The following is a 20,097-nucleotide window of genomic DNA, read 5'->3' as shown; positions in this document are numbered from 1 at the left end:
CACAATTCATGATGGAACTGTTTCAACTTGAGAGTAATTGTTTGTAAAGTCAAAGAAATCATTCAAAGAGCCGCCGTCACTGTTTGATTCACCTTCAGCCACCAGGGGGTGCAACGTCACTACTATTCACTCAGGATCAATACTATCACTGCAGTCTTCAGTGATGGTATTGATCCTGAATCACTACAGTCTTCAGATATTGATCCTGAATCACTGCAGTCTCCAGTGATGGTATTGATCCTGAATCACTGCAGTCTTCAGATATTGATCCTGAATCACTGCAGTCTTCAGTGATGGTATTGATCCTGATCAACCAGATCAGTTTAACATTGGGAGAGTACAAAAAGTGTATTTATAAAAGGACTGTTAGTGCAGGAGTGTCCTGTTGACTTCCAGGTTGCTTCAACTCCCCACCACCACCTGACTATCAGATAAAGGAGAGTTCAGAGTCGCTGCTTCTCCAGAACCGTGGTACTGATCCAGTTCCAGGATGCAGCAGCCGTGAACTCTCCTCCTCATTATATTATATTATATATAAATTAAATTAGTCCTGATGTTGCTACATTTGCTCTGTTCTAACTCACAACTGAGGACTTACCAGAGACGTGGAGTTGACAGCTGGCAGAGTCCCATCCAGACTTTGTGAACGCTTCACACCAGTACCATCCTGAATCCTCAGTCGTGAGTCTGGAGATGAGGAGTCTTAGTCGTCCCTCTCTCATAGCATCTCTGTTGCTCTGGACTCGTCCTGCAAACTGTTCGTCTTGATGCTTCAAGTTCTTAACACCATCAGACATTTTAAAGACAACTAAGATCTTCAGATGTTTTCTGAAGTGACAGTAGATATCAAGGAAGCCAGAGGAGGGTTCATGTTTGGGGGTGAAGGTCCACTCCAGGGTGATGTTGTGGTTCTCCTCTGTCTGATAGAAGTTCTGTGTCACCTTCACAATTGTTGATGCTGAGGAGACAGAGAGGGAAAGAGACGAGAATGTTGAAAAATTTCTGTAGTTTTTGTACTTTTAAACTAGTAAAGGACCTGATTTGAAACTCTAAAATGTGAGTGTGGTATCAGAGCTGTCAGAGCTCTTATTATCAGCCACAATGACCATCCATCCATGCATTGTCCGCCGCTTATCCGTTCCCGGGTCGCGGGGGCAGCAGTCTCAACAGAGATGCCCAGACTTCCTTCACCCCAGACACTTCCTCCAGCTCTTCCGAGGGGAGTCCGAGGCGTTCCAAGGCCAGCCGAGAGACATAGTCTCTCCAGCGTGTCCTGGGTCTTCCCCCCGTGTCTCCTCCCGGAGGGACATGCCTGGAACACCTCCCTAGGGAGGAGGGACAGGCCTGGAACACCTCCCTAGGGAGGCGTCCAGGATACAGATGCCCAAGCCACCTCAGCTGACTCCTCTCAATGTGAAGGAGCAGCGGCTCGACTCCGAGCTCCTCCCGGGTGACCGAACTCCTCACCCTATCTCTAAGGGAGCGTCCAGCCACCCTGCGGAGGAAACTCATCTCGGCTGCTTGTATCCGCGATCTCGTCCTTTCGGTCACTACCCAAAGTTCCTGACCATAAGTGATGGTTGGTGCGTAGATTGACCGGTAAATCGAGAGCTTCACCTTTCGATTCAGCTCCTTCTTCACCACGACAGTCCGGTACATCGACCGCATAACTGTGGACGCTGCACCGATCCGTCTGTCAACATGTCTGTCAACATGTTCCACATTGCGGAATCACACGGTGGAGTTAACCGGGTCCACCGCGGGGGAGCGGACGGGGCCGGGACCCGGGACGACCGCGGGGGAGCGGACCGGCAGGACCACCGCGGGGGAGCGGACCGGGTCCACCGCGGTCGGGATCCGAACAACGGGGTATGAAAAGTTTATTTACTGTTGTGCTTGCCTGCCACGCTGATGGACAGAAACGGCCGCCGATGGTGATTTTTAAAAGAAAAACGTTGCCTAAAGAGACTTTTCCAGCCGGAGTCATTATAAAGGCAAATGAAAAGGGCTGGATGGATGAAGAGATGATCGAGTGGCTGAGACAGGTTTATGTGCGGCGACCCTGTGTTTTTTTTTTAATTCTTTAATGCGGAAACAGAAGATGAAGACTTGAAGTTGAAGACGGGCGGCAGTAGCTCAGGTGGTAGAGCGGGTCGTCCAATGATCCGGAGGTCGGCGGTTCGAATTCCGCTCCATCCCAGTTACTGTCGTAGTGTCCTTGGGCAAGACACCTTACCCAGCTTGCCGTGTATGAATGTGTATGAATGTTGGTGGTGGTCGGAGGGGCCGTTTGGTGCGGAATGGCAGCCACGCTTCTGTCAGTCTGCCCCAGGGCAGCTGTGGCTACAAAATGTAGCTTACCACCACCAGTGAGAATGTGTATGAATGAATAATGGTCTAAGTGTAGCACTTTGAGATTCATTGAATGGAAAGTGCGTTACAAGTTAAATGCATTATTATTATTATTATAAGACTTTGAAGGGTTTGATTGATGTGAAAAGTGAAATAAAATATCAAACTAAGTTTTGCTCCCGATCTATTTTTAAATAAGCACACTTGTGTGTGTGTGTTCTGCAGCGCGTGTGTGTTTTGCGGCGCGCGTGTGTACAGCTCCATCTGTGTAGACTGCGCCTTTTGGGTCGGTGCGCCGTATGTGTGTTTAAAATCCAAAAACGACACACAAAACTGAGGGTGCGCCTTTTCACACGGTGCGCCGAATGGTCGTGAAAATACGGTATTCCTTCCACCATCTGACGATGTCCCCAGTCGAGGTCAACAGCTCCCCACCCGCACCGTAAACCGTGCCGGCAGAGTACTGCTTCCCCCTTCTGAGGCGCCAAATGGTCGCCAGAATTTCCTCGAGGCCGACCGAAAGTCTTCCTCCATGGCCTCACCAAACTCCTCCCAGACCCGAGTTTTTGCCTCCAGGACCGCCCGAGCCGCGGCCTGCTTGGCCTGCTGGTATCCATCTACTGCATCAGGAGTCCCACAGGATAACAGAGCCCGGTAGGACTCCTTCTTCAGTCTGACGGCATCCTGTACTTCCGGTGTCCACCACCGGGTTCTAGGTTTGCCGCCACGACAGGCACCGGAGACCTGGCGACCACAACTTCGAGCGTTGACAATGGAGGCAGAGAACATGGTCCACTCGGACTCGATGTCCCCCGCTTCCCCCGGGATCTGAGAGAAGCTCTCTCGGAGGTGGGAGTTGAAGATGTCCCTGACAGAGGGCTCGGCCAGACGTTCCCAACAGACCCTCACAATCCGTTTGGGTCTGCCCGGTCTGTCCAACTTCCTCCTCCCCTGCCAGCGCACCCAACTCACCACCAGGTGGTGATCAGTTGACAGCTCAGCCCCTCTCTTCACCCGAGTGTCCAAGACATGCGGCCGAAGGTCAGATGAAATGACAACAAAGTCGATCATTGACCTCCGGCCTAGGGTGTCCTGGTGCCACGTCCACTGATGGACACCCGTATGCTTGAACATGGTGTTCGTTATGGACAAACCGTGACTAGCACAGAAGTCCAACAACAAAACACTGCTCAGGTTCAGATTGGTGAGGCCGTTCCTCCCAATCACGCCTCTCTAGGTATCACTGTCATTGCCCACGAGAGCGTTGAAGTCCCCCAGTAGAACAATGGAATCCCCAGTTTGAGCACTATCCAGTACTCCTCCCAGGGACTCCAAGAAGGCCGGGTACTCCGCACTGCTGTTCGGCCCATAGGCACAAACAACAGTGAGAGACCTTTTCCTGACCCGAAGGCGCAGGGAAGCGACCCTCTCGTTCACTGGGGTAAATTCCAACACATGGCGACTGAGCTGAGGGGCTATAACCAAGCCCACACCAGCCCGCCGCCTCTCACCCTGGGCAACTCCAGAGTAGTGGAGGGTCCAGCCCCTTTCAAGGAGCTGGGTTCCAGAGCCCAAGCTATGTGTGGAGGTGAGCCCGACTATCTCTAGCCGGTATCTCTCAACCTCACGCCCAAGCTCCGGCTCCTTCCCCCCCAGCGAGGTGACATTCCATGTCCCTACTGAGAGGGTTTTGGTCCAGGGATTGGGTCATCGAGGCCCCGCCACGACTGCTACCCAGATCACATGGCACCAGCACATCACGGTCCTTCTTGCGGGTGGTGGGCCTACGGGAAGGCAGGCCCACGTCGCCATTTCGGGCTGAGCCCGGCTGGGTACCATGGGCAAAGACCCGGCCACCAGGCGCTCGCCATAGAGCCCCAACCCCAGGCCTGACTCCAGGGCGGGGCCCTGGTGACTCCGATCCGGGCAACATAACGGCCCTTTGATTTTTCTTAACCATGATGAGCTTGTGAACCGCTCTTAGTCTGGCCCGTCACCTAGGACCTGTTTGCCATGGGAGACCCTACCAGGGGCGTAATGCCCCAAGACAACATAGCTCCTAGGAACACTCGAGCACACAAACCCCTCCACCACAGTAAGGTGGCGGTTCAAGGAGGGGAGCCACAATGACATATTTGGAAAAAACTAAGTTTTCTTAAATTATAACTTGATTTTATAGATAAAAATGAAGCAATGAACTAAACATAGATATAAGGACTGAGAGCTCTGAGTCATGGATCTGTTAGTGATGTTAAAGTGTGTTTAACTTAATAAAGTGAAGGTTTAAACTGACCACAGACATGTGATGTGAGGATGATGAGCAGCAGGATCCTGCAGATCATCTTCTCCCTGTGAGGGACACAGAGCTGGAGAGTCGCCCACACAGAACATGTTCAGGACTTCATCATTTCTCTCACTTTGAATCAGACATTGAACCCAAACGGAAACAGATGATTTACAGAATAACAGCTAATAAAACAGACGCTGTAAATCCAGTCAGTCCAGTTTTGCTGCCTACTTCAGTAAAAACAAGATGCCACTGTATACTTGTTGCAGGCCTTTGTTATGGATGCTGCACCTCTGTAATGTGGTCGAACAAGACTAAGAGAGGGGGGGTGTAGTGTCAGGGAAGGGAGCAGGAGGCAGGAGTTCTCAAAAAAAATTTATTAACTACCAAAAACACTGCTGAGCAGGATAAAAAAAACGAACATGAACATAAATCCAAAAAACCTGACTGTGGAAACATGGAGGGAGGAAACAGTACGGAGCATCAGGGAAAGACAAGACCAGATATACACAAGGCTTAACGAGACACAGGGGCAGACAATCAGGGCAGAGGGGAAACAGCAAAGTCAGACAAGAACTCAAACACAAGGGCATGGGCTTCACAATAAAACAGGAAATTTTTCTGTCCAACCACTGAGACAAACAACAAGCTACAAGCCAACTGTCATCAAAACGAGACTCTAAACTGCACAAAAGACATAAAATTGTAATATGATAAACCAGGAATTGTTTACTTTTTTGTGTTAGATTAAAATATACGATGAACAAAATAAAAAGGCACTCTTTAATTCTTTATCAATTGATAAATAGAAAGAGCAAATGATACACTGATTATTACGGCCCCAACTAGGTCAGTAAATCATAATTTTTACTTGAGAATCCCGGTTTTGGTCATCATGTTGGCTTCATTTGCTAAACTTAGTTCAATAGTTCAATAATAACGAGAGAACCCCGGCGCACTGGCAAGAAAGATGTGACGATTTCATTCAAACCTTCAAATCATTAAGATAAAAACTAAGAAAACCTCTGTTTCACAAGACTTTACCAGTATTTCAACTGATGAGTTTAACATAAAAAGATGTGAATAGTTGTAGTGAGTTTATGTTGAACGTGATTCTGGAGGAAAGTGGAGCAGAAGATGAGAATGTGAAGTTAAAGAGAGCAGACACACTTCTTAGAGACACATAAACCCTGCTGGATAAAACTGGAATAACTGGATAAACACGTGTTCTTGCCTCTAAAGTTTTGTTTGTGTCACATGACTGAGTTTCTAAAACTATTGTAAAGTCTGATTCTCCGTGAAAGGATGTACAGAGGTGATGATAACCTGCAGCTTTATTCTAACTGAACTGGTTCCTGTCAGCCGTAAACACGACAACAACCACCCAGCAACCAGTATCTGTCACTAACTGCACTCTCCCTCCTCCGTTTATATCTTAAAAGTCCAGAAGCAACTAAACACGTAAAGAACCACAGGTTACTACAAGATGTGGTCCATTACTGAGCAGTTAGGGTCAAAGTTAGTTAGTAAAGCTCCGTAATTATATCAACAAACAACCGTTGGTAAGTAAATCTTTATCAATGATAATATTACTGAAAATACTTACATTTATGTTTCCTTATGCGGCTGAGCAGTCCTGAACTTGAAGTATCTGACCAAACTGTGAGAAGCTGAAACTCTGACACCGTTTATATCTGAGAAGCAACAATTACAGCGAGGTGAGAGGAAATCTCTCTCCCCAATCACTTTAGCCGCTCCGTCAGACTGAAGTATCATTGTTCTGTTTTGGAATTTTTATATTTCACCAGGAAGCTTTTCTGCCTGAACCAGTTTCCCAGCCCTGATGGCTGATTTTTTTTTTTTCCTTGTCTGCACATATATTAATGGTTAATACCATGCTGGTAAGAACCTAAAGCATATATATGTGCATTTTTTATATAAAATATATATGATATATTATTATAAATGTCAAATATTTATTTTATTAATATATATACATATACATATATTATTATTATTTATTTATTTTTATTTTTTATTTTTTTGGGGGGGGGTACACTCCTAGTCCAAGACGCAAAAAAACACATGGAAGCGCACAACAAGCACTGGTCTGGAAATCTGCAAGAGAAAAAACAAACAGACAGAGGAACAGGCAGAGACACGAGCAGCAACTGTCCCAGGACTCAATCACAGCTAGGCCACCCAAAACTGCAGAGCGAGCATGCAGGTGAACGAGTAGATGTGTGTGTGTGTGTGTGTGTGTGTGTGTGTGTGTGTGTGTGTGTGTGTGTGTGTGTGTGTGTGTGTGTGTGTGTGTGTGTGTGTGTGTATTGGGGGAGGGGGGGAGCAACCCCGCCACCCGAGAGACCAGAGGCCGACAGGGAAGAACCCGGAACCCAGGCCACCAGCAACCCCACAGAGGGGAGAAGAGGGCGGGAGGCAGCCCACCCACGACACGAGAAGAAGCAGCCAGGGATCCCGCGGCGGCGGACCGGAACCCAGGCAATCCCCGACCACCCGGTCTGGTCCGGACATGCGGCCAGGAGGCCCTCACCCTCCGGGCCAACGACCCCCACCCGGCGAGGGGCCAGCCTGCCCGGAGAGACAGAGCCGCCCCGGCCGCCGACGCGGGCAGGAGCACCCGCCCCCACGAAAGTGGCCCTCCAGGACCAGAGGGGCGCCCGCAGAACCAGCCCCACAAAGGAGATCCAGTCAGTTCAGGAGTTGCAAGAAACTGAGAAATAGCTCAGTTAACGAGCCCTCGTTGGTCTGGAGAGACCTCCAGTACATCACCATCTACAGGAGAACCCCCCCTTTAGAGAGCATTCAACTGCAGATGAGCTGAACTGCTTCTCCTGCCGGTCTGAAAGAACCTCCTTCACACCTCCCACCAACACAATAGGACGACACCATCTCCTGCTGGCCCACACCGTCCCATCAGAACCCCCAGTTCACTAAACACTTGTCGGCTCTTTCACGGCCAGATGATGTTCCTCTCCACTGCTCTTCCCTTGTCTTTGAAAACAAGATTGATGTTGGAAAGATATTGTGCTGCAGCTTCTATCCTCCAAGAGAACAAGATGGAACCACCTGAAATTGACCATTTCATCAAAAGCTAAAGACGTGCTCTTCAAAACAATGAACCACATCTGCCAATATAAAGAATTAATGCACCTTAAGCTCAGTATTGATCTAAATGGATATAAAAGTAGTAAAAGTGGAATCAAAACTCAGAGAAAACTTTATTTTCTTGATAGTAAAAGTGGAATCAAAACTAGTAAAAGTGGAATCAAAACTCAGAGAAAACTTTATTTTCTTGATAGTAAAAGTGGAATAAAAAATAGTAAAATTGGAATCAAAACTCAGAGAAAACTTTATTTTCTTCAATTGTTTCTGCTTTATTTTGGGAAGTATTTTGCCACCGGTAGGATCATAATTTGTCGCTGTCAACTTTAAACTATAATAATATCCAATTTTCACCTTTAAAAAGAACTTAAAACTGGAATTTCTGTTGAATAATTTGATAATTTTTGCTAAATATATTTTATAAAGGTGTAAATTCATGAATGGTTCCCCATATTTCCTAATATGTTTAAAAAGAACTTGCTATTTATTGAAACACTGTAAAAGGCTAAAATCTGAAAATGAATTAACTCAATATTTCTCTCATTCTTACCCCAGATTATTATAATTACATTTTATTTGGTATTATTATCAATATTTAATCAATGTTTACAGTTTATTTATAACTTTCCTTTTTATATTTTACCATTTCAACATTTGATGTTATCTATGTTGTGTTGGTCTGTGAGGTTTATTTAACTGCTAAAGGTTCAAAGGCTTTTGGAAACTGCTTGTGAGTTTTATCTGAATTATAAAGGTTTAAAAAGGGGATTTTTTTACGGAACCAGAACAGTAGAAATATCTTTGGTTTTTATTTTCTTTTTTTAAGTGAACACGATGCAACTATAACTGCCATGAAATAAAGTGACTCTTTCATGCGACAACAACATATCAGTTAATTTATTTGTAATTTAGGACGAGAAAAGTTTGAATTTTGGCGGGAACTTGCTGCGGGAGAAGAAAGGACGTGACATCACTTCCGGTGACGGCGCGGCGCTTATAAACCCCGCAGGTCGCGGGTTCGAGCCCAGTGCGGTAAAGCGGACTGACGGACTCGCAGCTCTCTGAACTAAAACGAACTTTTTGAGGAGAAATGTCGGAGAAAAGAGTTGAAGTGGACGGAGAAATGATCTGTTGTTCCATCTGTCTGGATCTACTGAAGGATCCGGGGACGATTCCCTGTGGACACAACTACTGCATGGACTGTATTAAAACCCACTGGGATGGAGAGGATGGGAGGGGAACCCAGAGCTGTCCTCTGTGCAGGAAGACCTTCACGCCCAGACCCGTCCTGGTGAGAAACAGCATGTTAGCAGAGTTAGTGGAGGAGATGAAGAAGACTGGACTCCAAGCTGATCTCTGCTATGCTGGACCTGAAGATGTGACCTGTGATGTCTGCACTGGGAGGAAGGTGAAAGCTGTCCAGTCCTGTTTGGTCTGTCTGGCCTCTTACTGTGAGAAACATCTCCAACCTCACTATGATGCTCCTGCTTTTCAAAAACACCAGCTGGTGGATCCCTCCAAGAAGCTCCAGGAGAACATCTGCTCTCTCCACCATGAGGTGATGAAGATCTTCTGTCGTACCGATCAGCAGAGTATCTGTTATCTGTGTGCAATGGATGAACATAAAGGTCATGAAACAGTTGCAGCTGCAGCAGAAAGATGTGAGAAGCAGAAGGAGCTGGAGGTGAGTCTACAACAAATCCAGCAGAGAATCCAGGACCGAGAGAAAGACGTGGAGCTGCTTCAGCAGGAGGTGATTTTGATTTGATTTATTTATTCAGCACTGTATAAAAAAACAGAACAAGTAATATACAAATGTAAAAAAGAGATTGGTAATAAGCTCGGCTGAGGCAAAAAGCCCAAAGACCATCTCTTTGGTCTGGCTTTTATGTAGCATCAAATTTTATAGTTTTATTCTGTTTAACATTTTTTTAAATGTATCCGTTTTATTTATTTATCTATTTTTTGTAATTTTTTTTATTATTATATTTTATTGTTGTGGACTGATTATTTTTTAGCCTTAATCCTTGAACTTTTATCTTTTTCATTTTAATTAACTATATTGTATGTCAGTTGGTCCAGTTGGCCCAGTTTTTTATTTTTTGGTCTCCCAGTTTTTATTTTTTTTGTTTATTATGCTTATTTTTCAGTCAAAATGTCAAAGCACTTTGTATTTCATGTACCTGGATGAAAGGTGCTATATAAATACAATTTTATTGATTGATTGAAGCGGCTTAAATACGTGGCCTCTACCTGTAAAATACAGCAAAAGATTGTACAAAGATTTAAAACATGCAGTATACATGATTGCAGTCTAAAAACAAAAACAAAGCAAAAAAACAGAAGTAGATAGATTTAGATATTTTTTTACAGACATGGTTGATGTGGTTTCTCCAGCTTAATTTTTTTCCCCAGGAAGTAATTCAGGCTCCAGATGTGATTGTCATGAGCAGATCGATGGAGGATCTCCAGGCGTGTTTGGACTCTGCTGACTGGGATGTGTTCAGGGCTGCCAACAGAGTTAATAATTAAGAGTTATTAATAATTGTCTTGATTTATTCATTTTGATAAGTAATCTTTATTAATAATTATTGTAAAACGGGGCACCACCTGACTTATCAGGAAAATAATAACTGAACAGCAAAATCAGCCTCAAAGTAACTTATTCCATTCATGCCAGCATGTTGCCAGTGGGGGGGGGGGGGGGGGGGGGGGGTGCTACAGAATAACAGTGACTACGTTTACATGCAGTCAATAACCCTTTTCCCCTTAACCCGAAAATCAGCAATAACCTGGTTTTGCAAGTCCATGTAAACACCAATAACCCCTTTGAATAACCGGAATTTGCTCATATTCCGGTTTTTAAAAACCCAAATATGAGCCCTGGGTTACTCCTTTTCTAACCCGAATATTTGGTCATGTAAACGGGATATCCCCATCAAAAGGAACAGGAATCTGTTTTCTGCCCACATTTTGGCATTTGTAGACGGTAGAAAGTACCGGGATACCCAGATTTACAAAAAGGTGAGCAACAAGTTACGCGAAGCCGGATTTGTACGAACGCCAGACCAGATAAAGCACTGCTGGAAGATGCTGAAAAAGGCGACTTCTACTGGGCTGTTCATTATCCACCGTGCTGCTGTTATTGTTGTTTTGGATTTGGATACAGGAAGAAAAAGCGGAAATTATGGGAACTGCGTCATGACATTCTCCGTGCGTCGCTGGTTTGATCCAGATATTCCAAATAATTAATTACCATGTATACAGGGATAACCCTGTTTGCTCACGCATGGAAAAAGATTATTCCCAATGTTTCAGTAACCGGAATATTGACCTTAACCCGAATTTTGACTGCATGTAAACGTAGTCAGTGAAGGAGGCTAAACGACTGTACTGGAGAAGCTCCAGCACCAGTTCTCAGTCAACGACTCTGCGTCTGTCTGGAAAGGGCTCAGGCAGACCCCCAACTACAAGCCTAAACCCCCTCCATCAACGGCCGACGCCTAGCCAACGACCTGAACGAGTTCTACTGCCGCTTTGAAAGACAACGGGACAGTCCTACAACCATCCCCCACAACACCTCCCAACAGCCCCAGTGCTTCACCTCCACCCTCCACCACCTCTGGGACGACTCTTTCAATCCAGGAGAGGGACGTCAACAAACTCTTCTGGAGACAGAACCCTGGAAAGCTGCTGGACCGGACTCTGTCTCACCAGCCAGCTTGCAGCGCTGCTCTGATCAGCTGTCTCCAGTGTTCAGGGACATTTTCAACACCTCACTGGAGACGTGCCACGTTCCAGCTGCTGCAAGACCTCCAGCATCATCCCTGTTCCCAAGAGGCCAAGGACCACAGGACCTACCGACCTCAGACCGTCACCCCGACCTCTGTGGTTAGGACTCTGTCATGACCAGTGACAGTGTGGAGTCTTACGGCTTCCTGGGATCCATCATCTCCCGGGACCTCAAGTGGAGCTGAACATCTGCTCCCTCACCCAGAAAGCCCAGCAGAGAAGACAAAGGATTTCACCGTCTTCTCGACGAACTCAAGCTGCGAAATGATGTTTCATTGATATGTTATATGTTTGATATTTTCTTAAATGTGAAGACAGTGCCAGTGTGACTTTTTATCTACACAGAAATATTATTTTTTGTTTAAAATAGTTATTCTACTCGTTTTATTTATTTTGATTGAATTTATCTGTTGCAAATAAAACCTGTCTTCCATTTCATTGCATTTTTCATTGCATTTTTAGCCTAGTTATTTTTGTGGTAGAAGTATCATATCGGTACTTGGTATGGGCAAGTACACAAATTAAAATACTCGTACTCGGTGTGAAAAAAATGGTATTGGGGAATCCCTAGTATATTATTTACCATGTTCATATTATTTACCATGTTTATAGTCTTTACCATGTTTATTTACCATGTATATATTATTGTATATATCATTTAGAAAAATCTGTTGCACGCCGAAACAAATCCCTCGTTTGTCCAGTAACGTACTTGGCAATAAACCTTTTTCTGATTCTGGTTCAGGTTCAGTCCAGTCAGGGTCAGATTTCAAGTGGTAAACAGAGACGTACAATGGTCGTATTCTTGGTGGGAGTTAAGAATCCAGCAGTTTCACTTTCCTCATCCATCGTTTCAATTCAGGACCACGAAGATCTGCTGGACTTCATCCGGGTCTCTTTGGGGGAAAGTCAGCGCACACCTGGACAGGTCACGTGTCCATCGCAGGACTCACTTCCACATCACAGTTGGATAAAACGGAATAAAGTCGTGTGTAAAACTCCGCCATCTGCTGGACGTCTGGAAGAACTACAACTATTAACATGTTTTCATGCAAACAGGAGACAGAATGATGTGATAATTCTTAGACTTTTAATTTTACATTTTACACAACGTTTTTGTAATCAGGATTTATTTAAAAAGGATTCATTTTGTATATTTGTGTTGTAATAAAACATGAATTAATGCTGTTTTTATAAAAGGTTAAAACAAGAGAAATAAATAGTTATATACTAAAAAAAATATTCATAATCCCCAGATGGAAACTGAGTTGTCATGGCAACAACAATACAGGGAAATATAAAACCACAAAGTATATTGATCAGAAAACATGAATACTATTCACTGTCCTCCTCATTTGAAGTCACAAGCAGAAACTACTGGAAACCACGTTTACGCATGGATACTGTTATATTCTGATATTATTCTGATATTTTATTATATTGATATTATATTATATTATTATTATATTATATTGATATTCTGGTACTTTAGTATCCATGACAACAGAGAGTTTAGTGTAAAGTGTAAAGATATCTGACAGTAATGACTGATATGAAGTAAAACGGTGAAGAAGCAGCATCACAGCGTGTTTTAGGAAGAACAATGACTGACAAGCACAGCGGTGTAGAAGTCAGCACTGCTGCTTTACAGCAACGAGGTTCCTGGTTCGAGTCCCAGCAGGTCTTTAGGTGGAGTTTGCATGTTCTCCGTATTGTGGAGGTTCTTCCCTCGGAGACCTGGGACAGACTCCAGCAGCTCCCCGAAAATCCTCACGTTGTGATTCATCAGAAACTTGTGTACGACTCCTCGAGGGTTCTCTGAGACAAAACAGCAGGTTTTCTTTCTCCTTTGCTTCACTAAAACTGTAACACAAATAATCAGAAGAGCAACAGCAACAGCTACTCCAACTCCTGCTGCAGCGTAGGATCTGGTCGTCTCCTGAGGTTCTTGTTCTGGGATCATCGTTGGCGTCTGAGGTGGAAGATCAGCAGCTGCTGAAAAAGAAGTCACAACAAAATTCACATGTTTTCAAATCGGTTCATGTCCAAAATTAATGAGACAACTGCTTCAAGTTGAACCGGAAAAATCAGGACAATTTCATCTTTGTGAGTGTACAAAAAGTGCATTAAAAGGGCAGCTGGTGCAGGATTGTCCTTCCTGTTTTAACTCTGTTGGATTTACTAGTGTCACCGTGAGGAGGACAGTTCATGGCTGCTGTGGACACAAATACAACATTTGTAGTGGACTGATATGGATATTCAAAAAGACCTTTTTATCCACTTTTTGTACACTCCCATAGTTAAACTAGGGGCTCTAGCGGAGGATCCACTTCTACTAGGAAACTTCCTGATACACACATTACATAACACACAGTGGTGAATGTTGGTTCCAGTGTCTCAGCTCCACTTTCAGACCACAGTCAGTCCAACAGTGAGAATCATCTGTTCCATCAACTTCTACTGAGAGGACTTACCAGAGACGAGGACTTCACAGCTGGCAGACCCCCATCCAGACTCTGTGTCCAGTCTACACCAGTACTGTCCTGAGTCCTCAGTCCTGAGTCTGGACATGTGGAGTCTTAGTCGTCCCTCTCTCAGAGCATCTCTGTCGCTCTGGACTCGTCCTGAAAACTGTTCATCGTGATAAAAGGTCATTTCAACTCCGTTCACCACATGAAACAGCATTAAGGGTCTGAGATAAGTTCTGAGTTCACAGTAGATGTCAGGAGGTCTGGAGGAGTGTTCAGGTTTGGGGGTGAAGGTCCACTCCAGGGTGATGTTGTGGTTCTCCTCTGTCTGATAGGAGCTCTGTGTCACATTCACTACAAATGTTGCTGCTGAGGAGACAGAGAGGGAAAGAGAGGAGGATGTTCACACATTTCTGTAGTTTTTGTACTTTTAAACCAGTAAAAAAACTGACGTGAAATGTGAGTGTGGTATCAGAGGTGCTGATTATTGTAATTAATTTCTCTTTGGTCTCCTCAACAAATCTCTCCATAAACCGTACCTGGTCCAGAACTCATCATCACCAGTAACCCCCCCACCCACACACACACACACTTGTCTGATCTCATCTGTATTTACCCCCCACTCTCTCTCCCAGGTCCTCCCTCCACCTCTCTGTCTTCTCCCCGTTTCAGCACCACGGAGAGCAGCTCTGGACCCCCCACATCTGGAATAGTGACCATGAACCCAGTTCAGGTCCAGACTCCAAACACTTCTGTTTCACATCTATAATCTCTTCTTCATTTGTTTTTCTATTGTTCTTTTTCTGTTTTTATTTATTATATTCTTGTAAAGTGTCCTTGAGTACCTTGAAAGGTGCTGCTAAATAAAATGTATTATTATTATTGTTGTTATTATTACCAGAACTGTCAGAGCTCTTATTATCAGCCACAATGACAGATTTGGAAAAAACAAAGTTTTCTTAAATTATAACTTGATTTTATAGATAAAAATGAAGTAATTGTAGTGAATGTTACAGACATAATTCACCTTGTTTATTAAGTGTGGTTCTACACACCGTTCATTATTTAAAGCAGCATGTTTTCCTTCATGCAACTATGACGGTTCAGGGATCGCTGTCCCTTTAAATGTGGTCATGACGTTGAGCTCCTTTTTCTTGATTCAGTGTTCTGAGACTTTTCAATAAACGACACACGCTTTCGTATGGGGAATTGTCTGTTCTATTTTCTGCAATTTCCACATAATAAACTAGACATAGATGTAAAGACTGAGAGCTCTGAGTCATGGATCTGTTAGTGATGTTAAAGTGTGTTTAAATTAATAAAGTGAAGGTTTAAACTGACCACAGACATGTGATGTGAGGATGATGAGCAGCAGGATCCTGCAGATCATCTTCTCCCTGTGAGGGACACAGAGCTGGAGAGTCGCCCACACATGAGGTCAAAGTTCACACTTTACAGCTACAACAACAAACATCTACAGTGTGACTTCATCCAACACCTCCTTTCTGATCAGATGAAAGTTTCCTTCAAACACAGAGATAGTTCAGACAGAAACATCCTCCTGTTGTAACCCACCTTTGGTCTGTTGATGACGGACAGAACAACAACGGACTCCTTGAGTCTCTGCTGAGGTGTTGATGTTCAGGGGGACGAGCTCTCGCTGTCAAGGGTCTTTTAGTTTGGAATCCCACCGGAGGAAGTCCTGGACTCTGCTGGACAGTAAAAAGAGTCAGATGATGACGCTGCAACTAGTGTCCATGTAAACCTGCGTCCTCCGTCACTTCAGAGAGAATCTTTTTAAAACTGCTGAAAATAAACTGTTTGAAGCAGTGAGACAAAATCCTGTTTCTCACTAAAATCTGTAAATATAAACCTTTAAAACGTCACTACAAAGTCCACGTTCTCAAGTCCAGGTACTGACACTTCTGTCAGATCAAAGGTCACTAATGTTTTATAAAATGAGAAAGCATCAGTCTGAACGTGTGAGTGAATTACAGGCTGAAATCTTTAATCAGAAAGTATCTGATGATCAAACATCTGCAGCTCCACAGAACATGTTCAGGACTCATGAACACGTGTTTCTAAACGCATGTTTCTGCGCACATTCAGGGATCTAAACGAGGATGTTTGGTGTCAGTGTTTCTGTCAAATGATGAAACAGCGGCTGTAATTCCAGTCACCTCCAGATGTCGCTGTTTCTCTCTTCACATTCAATCATTTTGGAATCAAAACTAAAGTAAAGTCTTTGTTTCACAAGACTTCACTCAGGGCTCTCAGTCTCCATCATTAACCGTGAGAAACACGCATTTCAACAAGTTCACACGCAACACTCGGCCTGTTTTAGACTTAGTCAGCCTTAAGCCCTGACTCCCCCATAATGCACTGTGACCTGTATTGCATCTTATTTGTTAATTATTTTCAAACTTAATCATATTTTAGATCTTGTAAATTAGAGTTAGAGTCCCATAGGTTTGAATCCTATACATTTTAATATGTTTTGTTGAATGTATTATCATTGTCATGATCATCAATATGAATTATTATTATCATAATCAATATTATAATCATCATCATTATTATTAATATTATTATTCTTAAGTTTAAACTTTAAATCGTATTTTTATGTATGTTTTAATGTCCCCACCCCCCAAAATAATAAAAACAACTCCCTCCAAGCCAATTTCACAACTTGAGTCTTCACTGGAATTAAAACTTACAAGAACATTTTTTTCTTGCCTCTAAAGTTGTGCTTCTGTAACATGACTGATTTTTATAAAACTAACGTAACGTCCGATTCTCTGTGAAAGGATGGATAGAGGTGATTATAACCTGTTTTAAAAGAGAGCAGACAATATCTGAGAGTGAAAACACAAATGAATTCTCTCTAATCTAAATAGTATGCTCTTCAATTCAATTTAATTCAATTTTATTTATATAGCGTCTAATACAACAGATGTTGTCTCTAGACGCTTTCCAGAGATCCAGAACATGAACATAAACATAAACATAAACATAAACCCCCGAGCAATTATTATATAAACAATAGCAGGTAAAAACTCCCCTAGTGGGAGAAAAGCCTTAAGCCAAACAGTGGCAAGGAAAAACTCCCCTTTAGGAGGGAAGAAACCTTGAGCAGGACCAGGCTCATAAGGGGGGACCCTCCTGCCAACCTGGGGGGGTCAGGGACGTCAGCAGCACAGCAGGCAGGTGGAAGCAGCAGCGGGATGCCCAGAGGTGGGGGGGGGGGGCGTCAGCAGCACACAACAGTCATGTGGAAGCAGCAGCGGGATGACCAGAGGGGGGGGGGGGGGGGGGGGGGGGGGGGGTGCAGGCAGGCGGAAGCAGCAACAACAGACATCCACGTAGGCAGGTGGAAGCAGCAACGGGATGACTGGGGATAGGGGGGGAGGGGCGGGAACACAGGCCAGAACGCAGCTCCCGAGGCCTCAGCCTGCAAACATGCACAAAAGAGAAAAAAGGGCGGCCGGCACAAGAAACTACAGGAACGATGGACAAAAATGATAGCTATGAGATATTTATAATAGATAAAAATGGTAATGGAGAAGAGAGGCAGGGAAAAGGAGAGGAGAAGAAGGGTGAGAGGCACCGCCCAGCGGATCATGTCGGTGCCCCCCTGCAGCATAAGCCTATAGCAGCATATCTACCGCGAAGCTATATTTGAGACTAACTATTATAGTTTTGTTCTATAGCTGCAACTATGACTACTGACTCTAACACACTAGAGTTTACACTACCTAGAGATTTACCAACACCAGCTAGAGGTTTACTAAACACTAACTATAGGCTTTACTAAACAGAAAGGTTTTAAGTTTAGTTTTAAAGGTGGAGGTGGTGTCAGCCTCCTTAACCCAGATTGGAAGTTGGTTCCAAAGTAATGGTGCCTGATAGCAGAACGCCCGCCCTCTAAATCTACATTTAGATACTCTAGGAACTACGAGTAAACCTGCACTCTGGGAGCAGACAGCTCTGCCAGGAACATACGGCACTATCAAATCTTGTAAATACTGCGGAGCTAAGCCGTTTTGGGCTTTATATGCAAGTAATAAAATTTTAAATTGAATTCTGAATTTTACAGGTAGCCAATGGAGCGACGCTAACACTGGAGAGACGTGGTCTCTCCTGCTGATTCCTGTCAGCACTCGTGCTGCTGCATTCTGGATCAGCTGGAGCCTATTCAGCAAATTACTTGGACATCCTGCTAACAACACATTACAGTAATCCAGTCTAGAAGATACAAACGCATGAACTAGTTTTTCTGCATCACTCTGCGAGAGGATTTTCCTAATTTTTGCAATATTACGGAGATGGAAAAACGCTATTTTACAAACCTGATTAACATATGGTTTAAACGACAAATCCTGATCGAAAATAACACCAAGTTTTCTCACAGTTGCACTGGAAGCCATCGCAACACCATCTAGTCCCTTCCTAAGATGCTCTGGACCAAGAATGATAACCTCTGTTTTATCTGAATTTAGAAGCAAGAAATTTCTGGACATCCAGTCCTTGATGTCCCTAAGACGTTCCTGAAGTTTAACCAACGGTTCTGTTTCATCCGGCTTCATAGACAAGTAGAGCTGCGTATCATCAGCATAGCAATGAAAGTGTATGCCGTGATTATGGATTATACTTCCCAATGGCTGCATGTATAAACTGAACAAGAATGGCCCTAGCACTGAACCCTGCGGAACACCATAACAGACCCTTGACTGTTCTGAAGAAACCTCATGTACATGAACAAACTGGAACCTGTCAGACAGATATGATTTAAACCAACGTAGAGCTGTCCCTTTAATCCCAACAACATGCTCTAACCTGTGCAGTAAAATGCCATGATCAACAGTGTCAAAAGCAGCACTGAGGTCCAGTAGAACTAGTATGGAAACTAATCCCTTATCTGAGGCCATAAGGAGGTCATTCGTGACTCGAACCAGTGCTGTCTCTGTGCTATGATGCATTCTGAACCCTCACTGAAAGACTTCAAACAGATCATTTCTATACAAATAGTCACATAACTGGCTTGAAACTGCATTTTCCAGAATTTTAGATACAAATGGAAGGTTAGAAATTGGCCTATATGGCTCTTGATAAATGACAGGATAATGACCCCATAACTGCGTTGGGGACGAACCTTACTTGGGAACTGCGCGTCATTCTGAGGGGTCTGCAAGTATATTCAAGCCTTTATTGTAACTGAACTGGTTCCTGTCAACCGTAAACGCAACAAAAACTACCCATCAAACCAGTATCTGTCACTAACTGCACTCTCCCTCCTCCGTTCATCTCTTAAAAGTCCAGAAGCAACTAAACACTTACAGAACCGCAGGTTACTACAAGATGTGGTCCATTACTGAGCAGTTAGGGTCAAAGTTAGTCAGAAAAGCTCCGTAATTATCCCAACAAACAACAGTTGGTGAGTAAATCTTTATCAATGATCCAAAATACTTACATTTACAGTATGTTTCCTTGTGAGGCTGATCAGTCCTGAACTTGAAGTATTTGACCAAACTGTGAGAAGCTGAAACTCTAACACCGTTTATATCTGAGAAGCAACAATTACAGTGAGGTGAGAGGAAATATCTCTCCCCATTGCTGCAGCTGCTTGTCAAACTGAAATGATCAGTGTTCTGCGAGGAGCTCATATATGTCACCAGGAAGGTTTGTCTGACTGCAGAACCAGTTTCTCCACAACTTTAAGCTGATGGCCACTCCCTCCTGTGTCTGACATAATTCCCTCCGTAATCTGCCTGTACTGAAAGGAGATGAAAGGAGAGAAAAGAGACAGTCTTGACGATGAGTGTTTAACAGGGCAGAGATGAGATATAGATATGAAATGTTCTTTCTGTTTTGTGAACGATGCAACAGTTGTCCCTGTTGTCCAAAACTTGTGGGTCGATATTTGTAATGTTTTGCTAAAAACATTAACAGAGAATTCAGCTGTTTGGAGGGAAATGATTTTTGTCCTCTCAGAATAACAGAAATAAAACGACCCCTAATGAAACCTGTGAATAAAACTGACTGCAAAGTAAAGAAGCATCTAAACATGGATAT

The 20,097-nt window shown here is 43.9% G+C and overlaps 3 protein-coding genes across 9 annotated transcripts in view; 1 reads left to right on the top strand and 2 right to left on the bottom strand.

The window, feature by feature from the left end:
* LOC133420554 (uncharacterized) overlaps window positions 1-6,385 on the bottom strand; it is a 9,272-nt gene extending 2,887 nt beyond the window's left edge. The window contains exons 1-3 of one of the 2 annotated variants that reach the window (XM_061710250.1): window positions 6,246-6,385; window positions 4,646-4,718; window positions 599-958 (exon numbers count right to left, since the gene is read on the bottom strand). In XM_061710250.1, coding sequence (XP_061566234.1) covers window positions 599-958; window positions 4,646-4,694 — 409 coding nt within the window. In that variant the 5' untranslated portion in view covers window positions 4,695-4,718; window positions 6,246-6,385. The remainder of the gene's footprint in view (window positions 1-598; window positions 959-4,645; window positions 4,719-6,245) is intronic. The other variant, XM_061710248.1, reaches the window with a different exon arrangement.
* Window positions 6,386-8,855: 2,470 nt separating this feature from the next.
* Window positions 8,856-11,674, top strand: LOC133420423 (E3 ubiquitin/ISG15 ligase TRIM25-like). The gene is made up of 2 exons (XM_061710117.1): window positions 8,856-9,518; window positions 11,411-11,674. The coding sequence occupies exons 1-2, from the start codon at window positions 8,856-8,858 to the stop codon at window positions 11,672-11,674; spliced, it is 927 nt and encodes a 308-aa protein (XP_061566101.1).
* Window positions 11,675-12,709: 1,035 nt separating this feature from the next.
* LOC133420231 (uncharacterized) lies at window positions 12,710-19,656 on the bottom strand. 6 transcript variants are annotated; one of them, XM_061709852.1, is made up of 5 exons: window positions 19,496-19,656; window positions 15,601-15,737; window positions 15,367-15,439; window positions 14,032-14,394; window positions 12,710-13,552 (listed from the first exon to the last, which is right to left on the bottom strand). In XM_061709852.1, the coding sequence occupies exons 3-5, from the start codon at window positions 15,413-15,415 to the stop codon at window positions 13,203-13,205; spliced, it is 762 nt and encodes a 253-aa protein (XP_061565836.1). In that variant the 5' UTR covers window positions 15,416-15,439; window positions 15,601-15,737; window positions 19,496-19,656; the 3' UTR covers window positions 12,710-13,202. The 6 variants fall into 6 exon arrangements, with proteins under 6 accessions (XP_061565836.1, XP_061565839.1, XP_061565840.1 ...); XM_061709855.1 differs by having other exon boundaries at window positions 12,710-13,549; XM_061709856.1 differs by having other exon boundaries at window positions 14,032-14,391.
* Window positions 19,657-20,097: the final 441 nt, after the last annotated feature.

This window comes from Cololabis saira, chromosome 20 (assembly GCF_033807715.1).
Source record: "Cololabis saira isolate AMF1-May2022 chromosome 20, fColSai1.1, whole genome shotgun sequence".
Taxonomy (NCBI): Eukaryota; Metazoa; Chordata; class Actinopteri; order Beloniformes; family Belonidae; genus Cololabis; species Cololabis saira.
This window is presented reverse-complemented; position numbering and strand designations above follow the sequence as displayed.

What these genes read in the sequence shown, in the direction of transcription:
- LOC133420423 (XM_061710117.1), top strand. Translation starts at nt 8,856, where the DNA reads ATGTCGGAGAAAAGAGTTGAAGTGGACGGAGAAATGATCTGTTGTTCC. An exon ending in TGGAGCTGCTTCAGCAGGAG is followed by an intron (nt 9,519 to 11,410) that starts GTGATTTTGATT and finishes CTTTCAATCCAG; the next exon opens with GAGAGGGACGTCAACAAACT.
- LOC133420231 (XM_061709852.1), bottom strand. Translation starts at nt 15,415, where the DNA reads ATGATCTGCAGGATCCTGCTGCTCATCATCCTCACATCACATGTCTGT. An exon ending in CCTCACATCACATGTCTGTG is followed by an intron (nt 14,395 to 15,366) that starts GTCAGTTTAAAC and finishes CTGTCTCCTCAG; the next exon opens with CAGCAACATTTGTAGTGAAT. An exon ending in CTGTGAAGTCCTCGTCTCTG is followed by an intron (nt 13,553 to 14,031) that starts GTAAGTCCTCTC and finishes CTTCTTTTTCAG; the next exon opens with CAGCTGCTGATCTTCCACCT.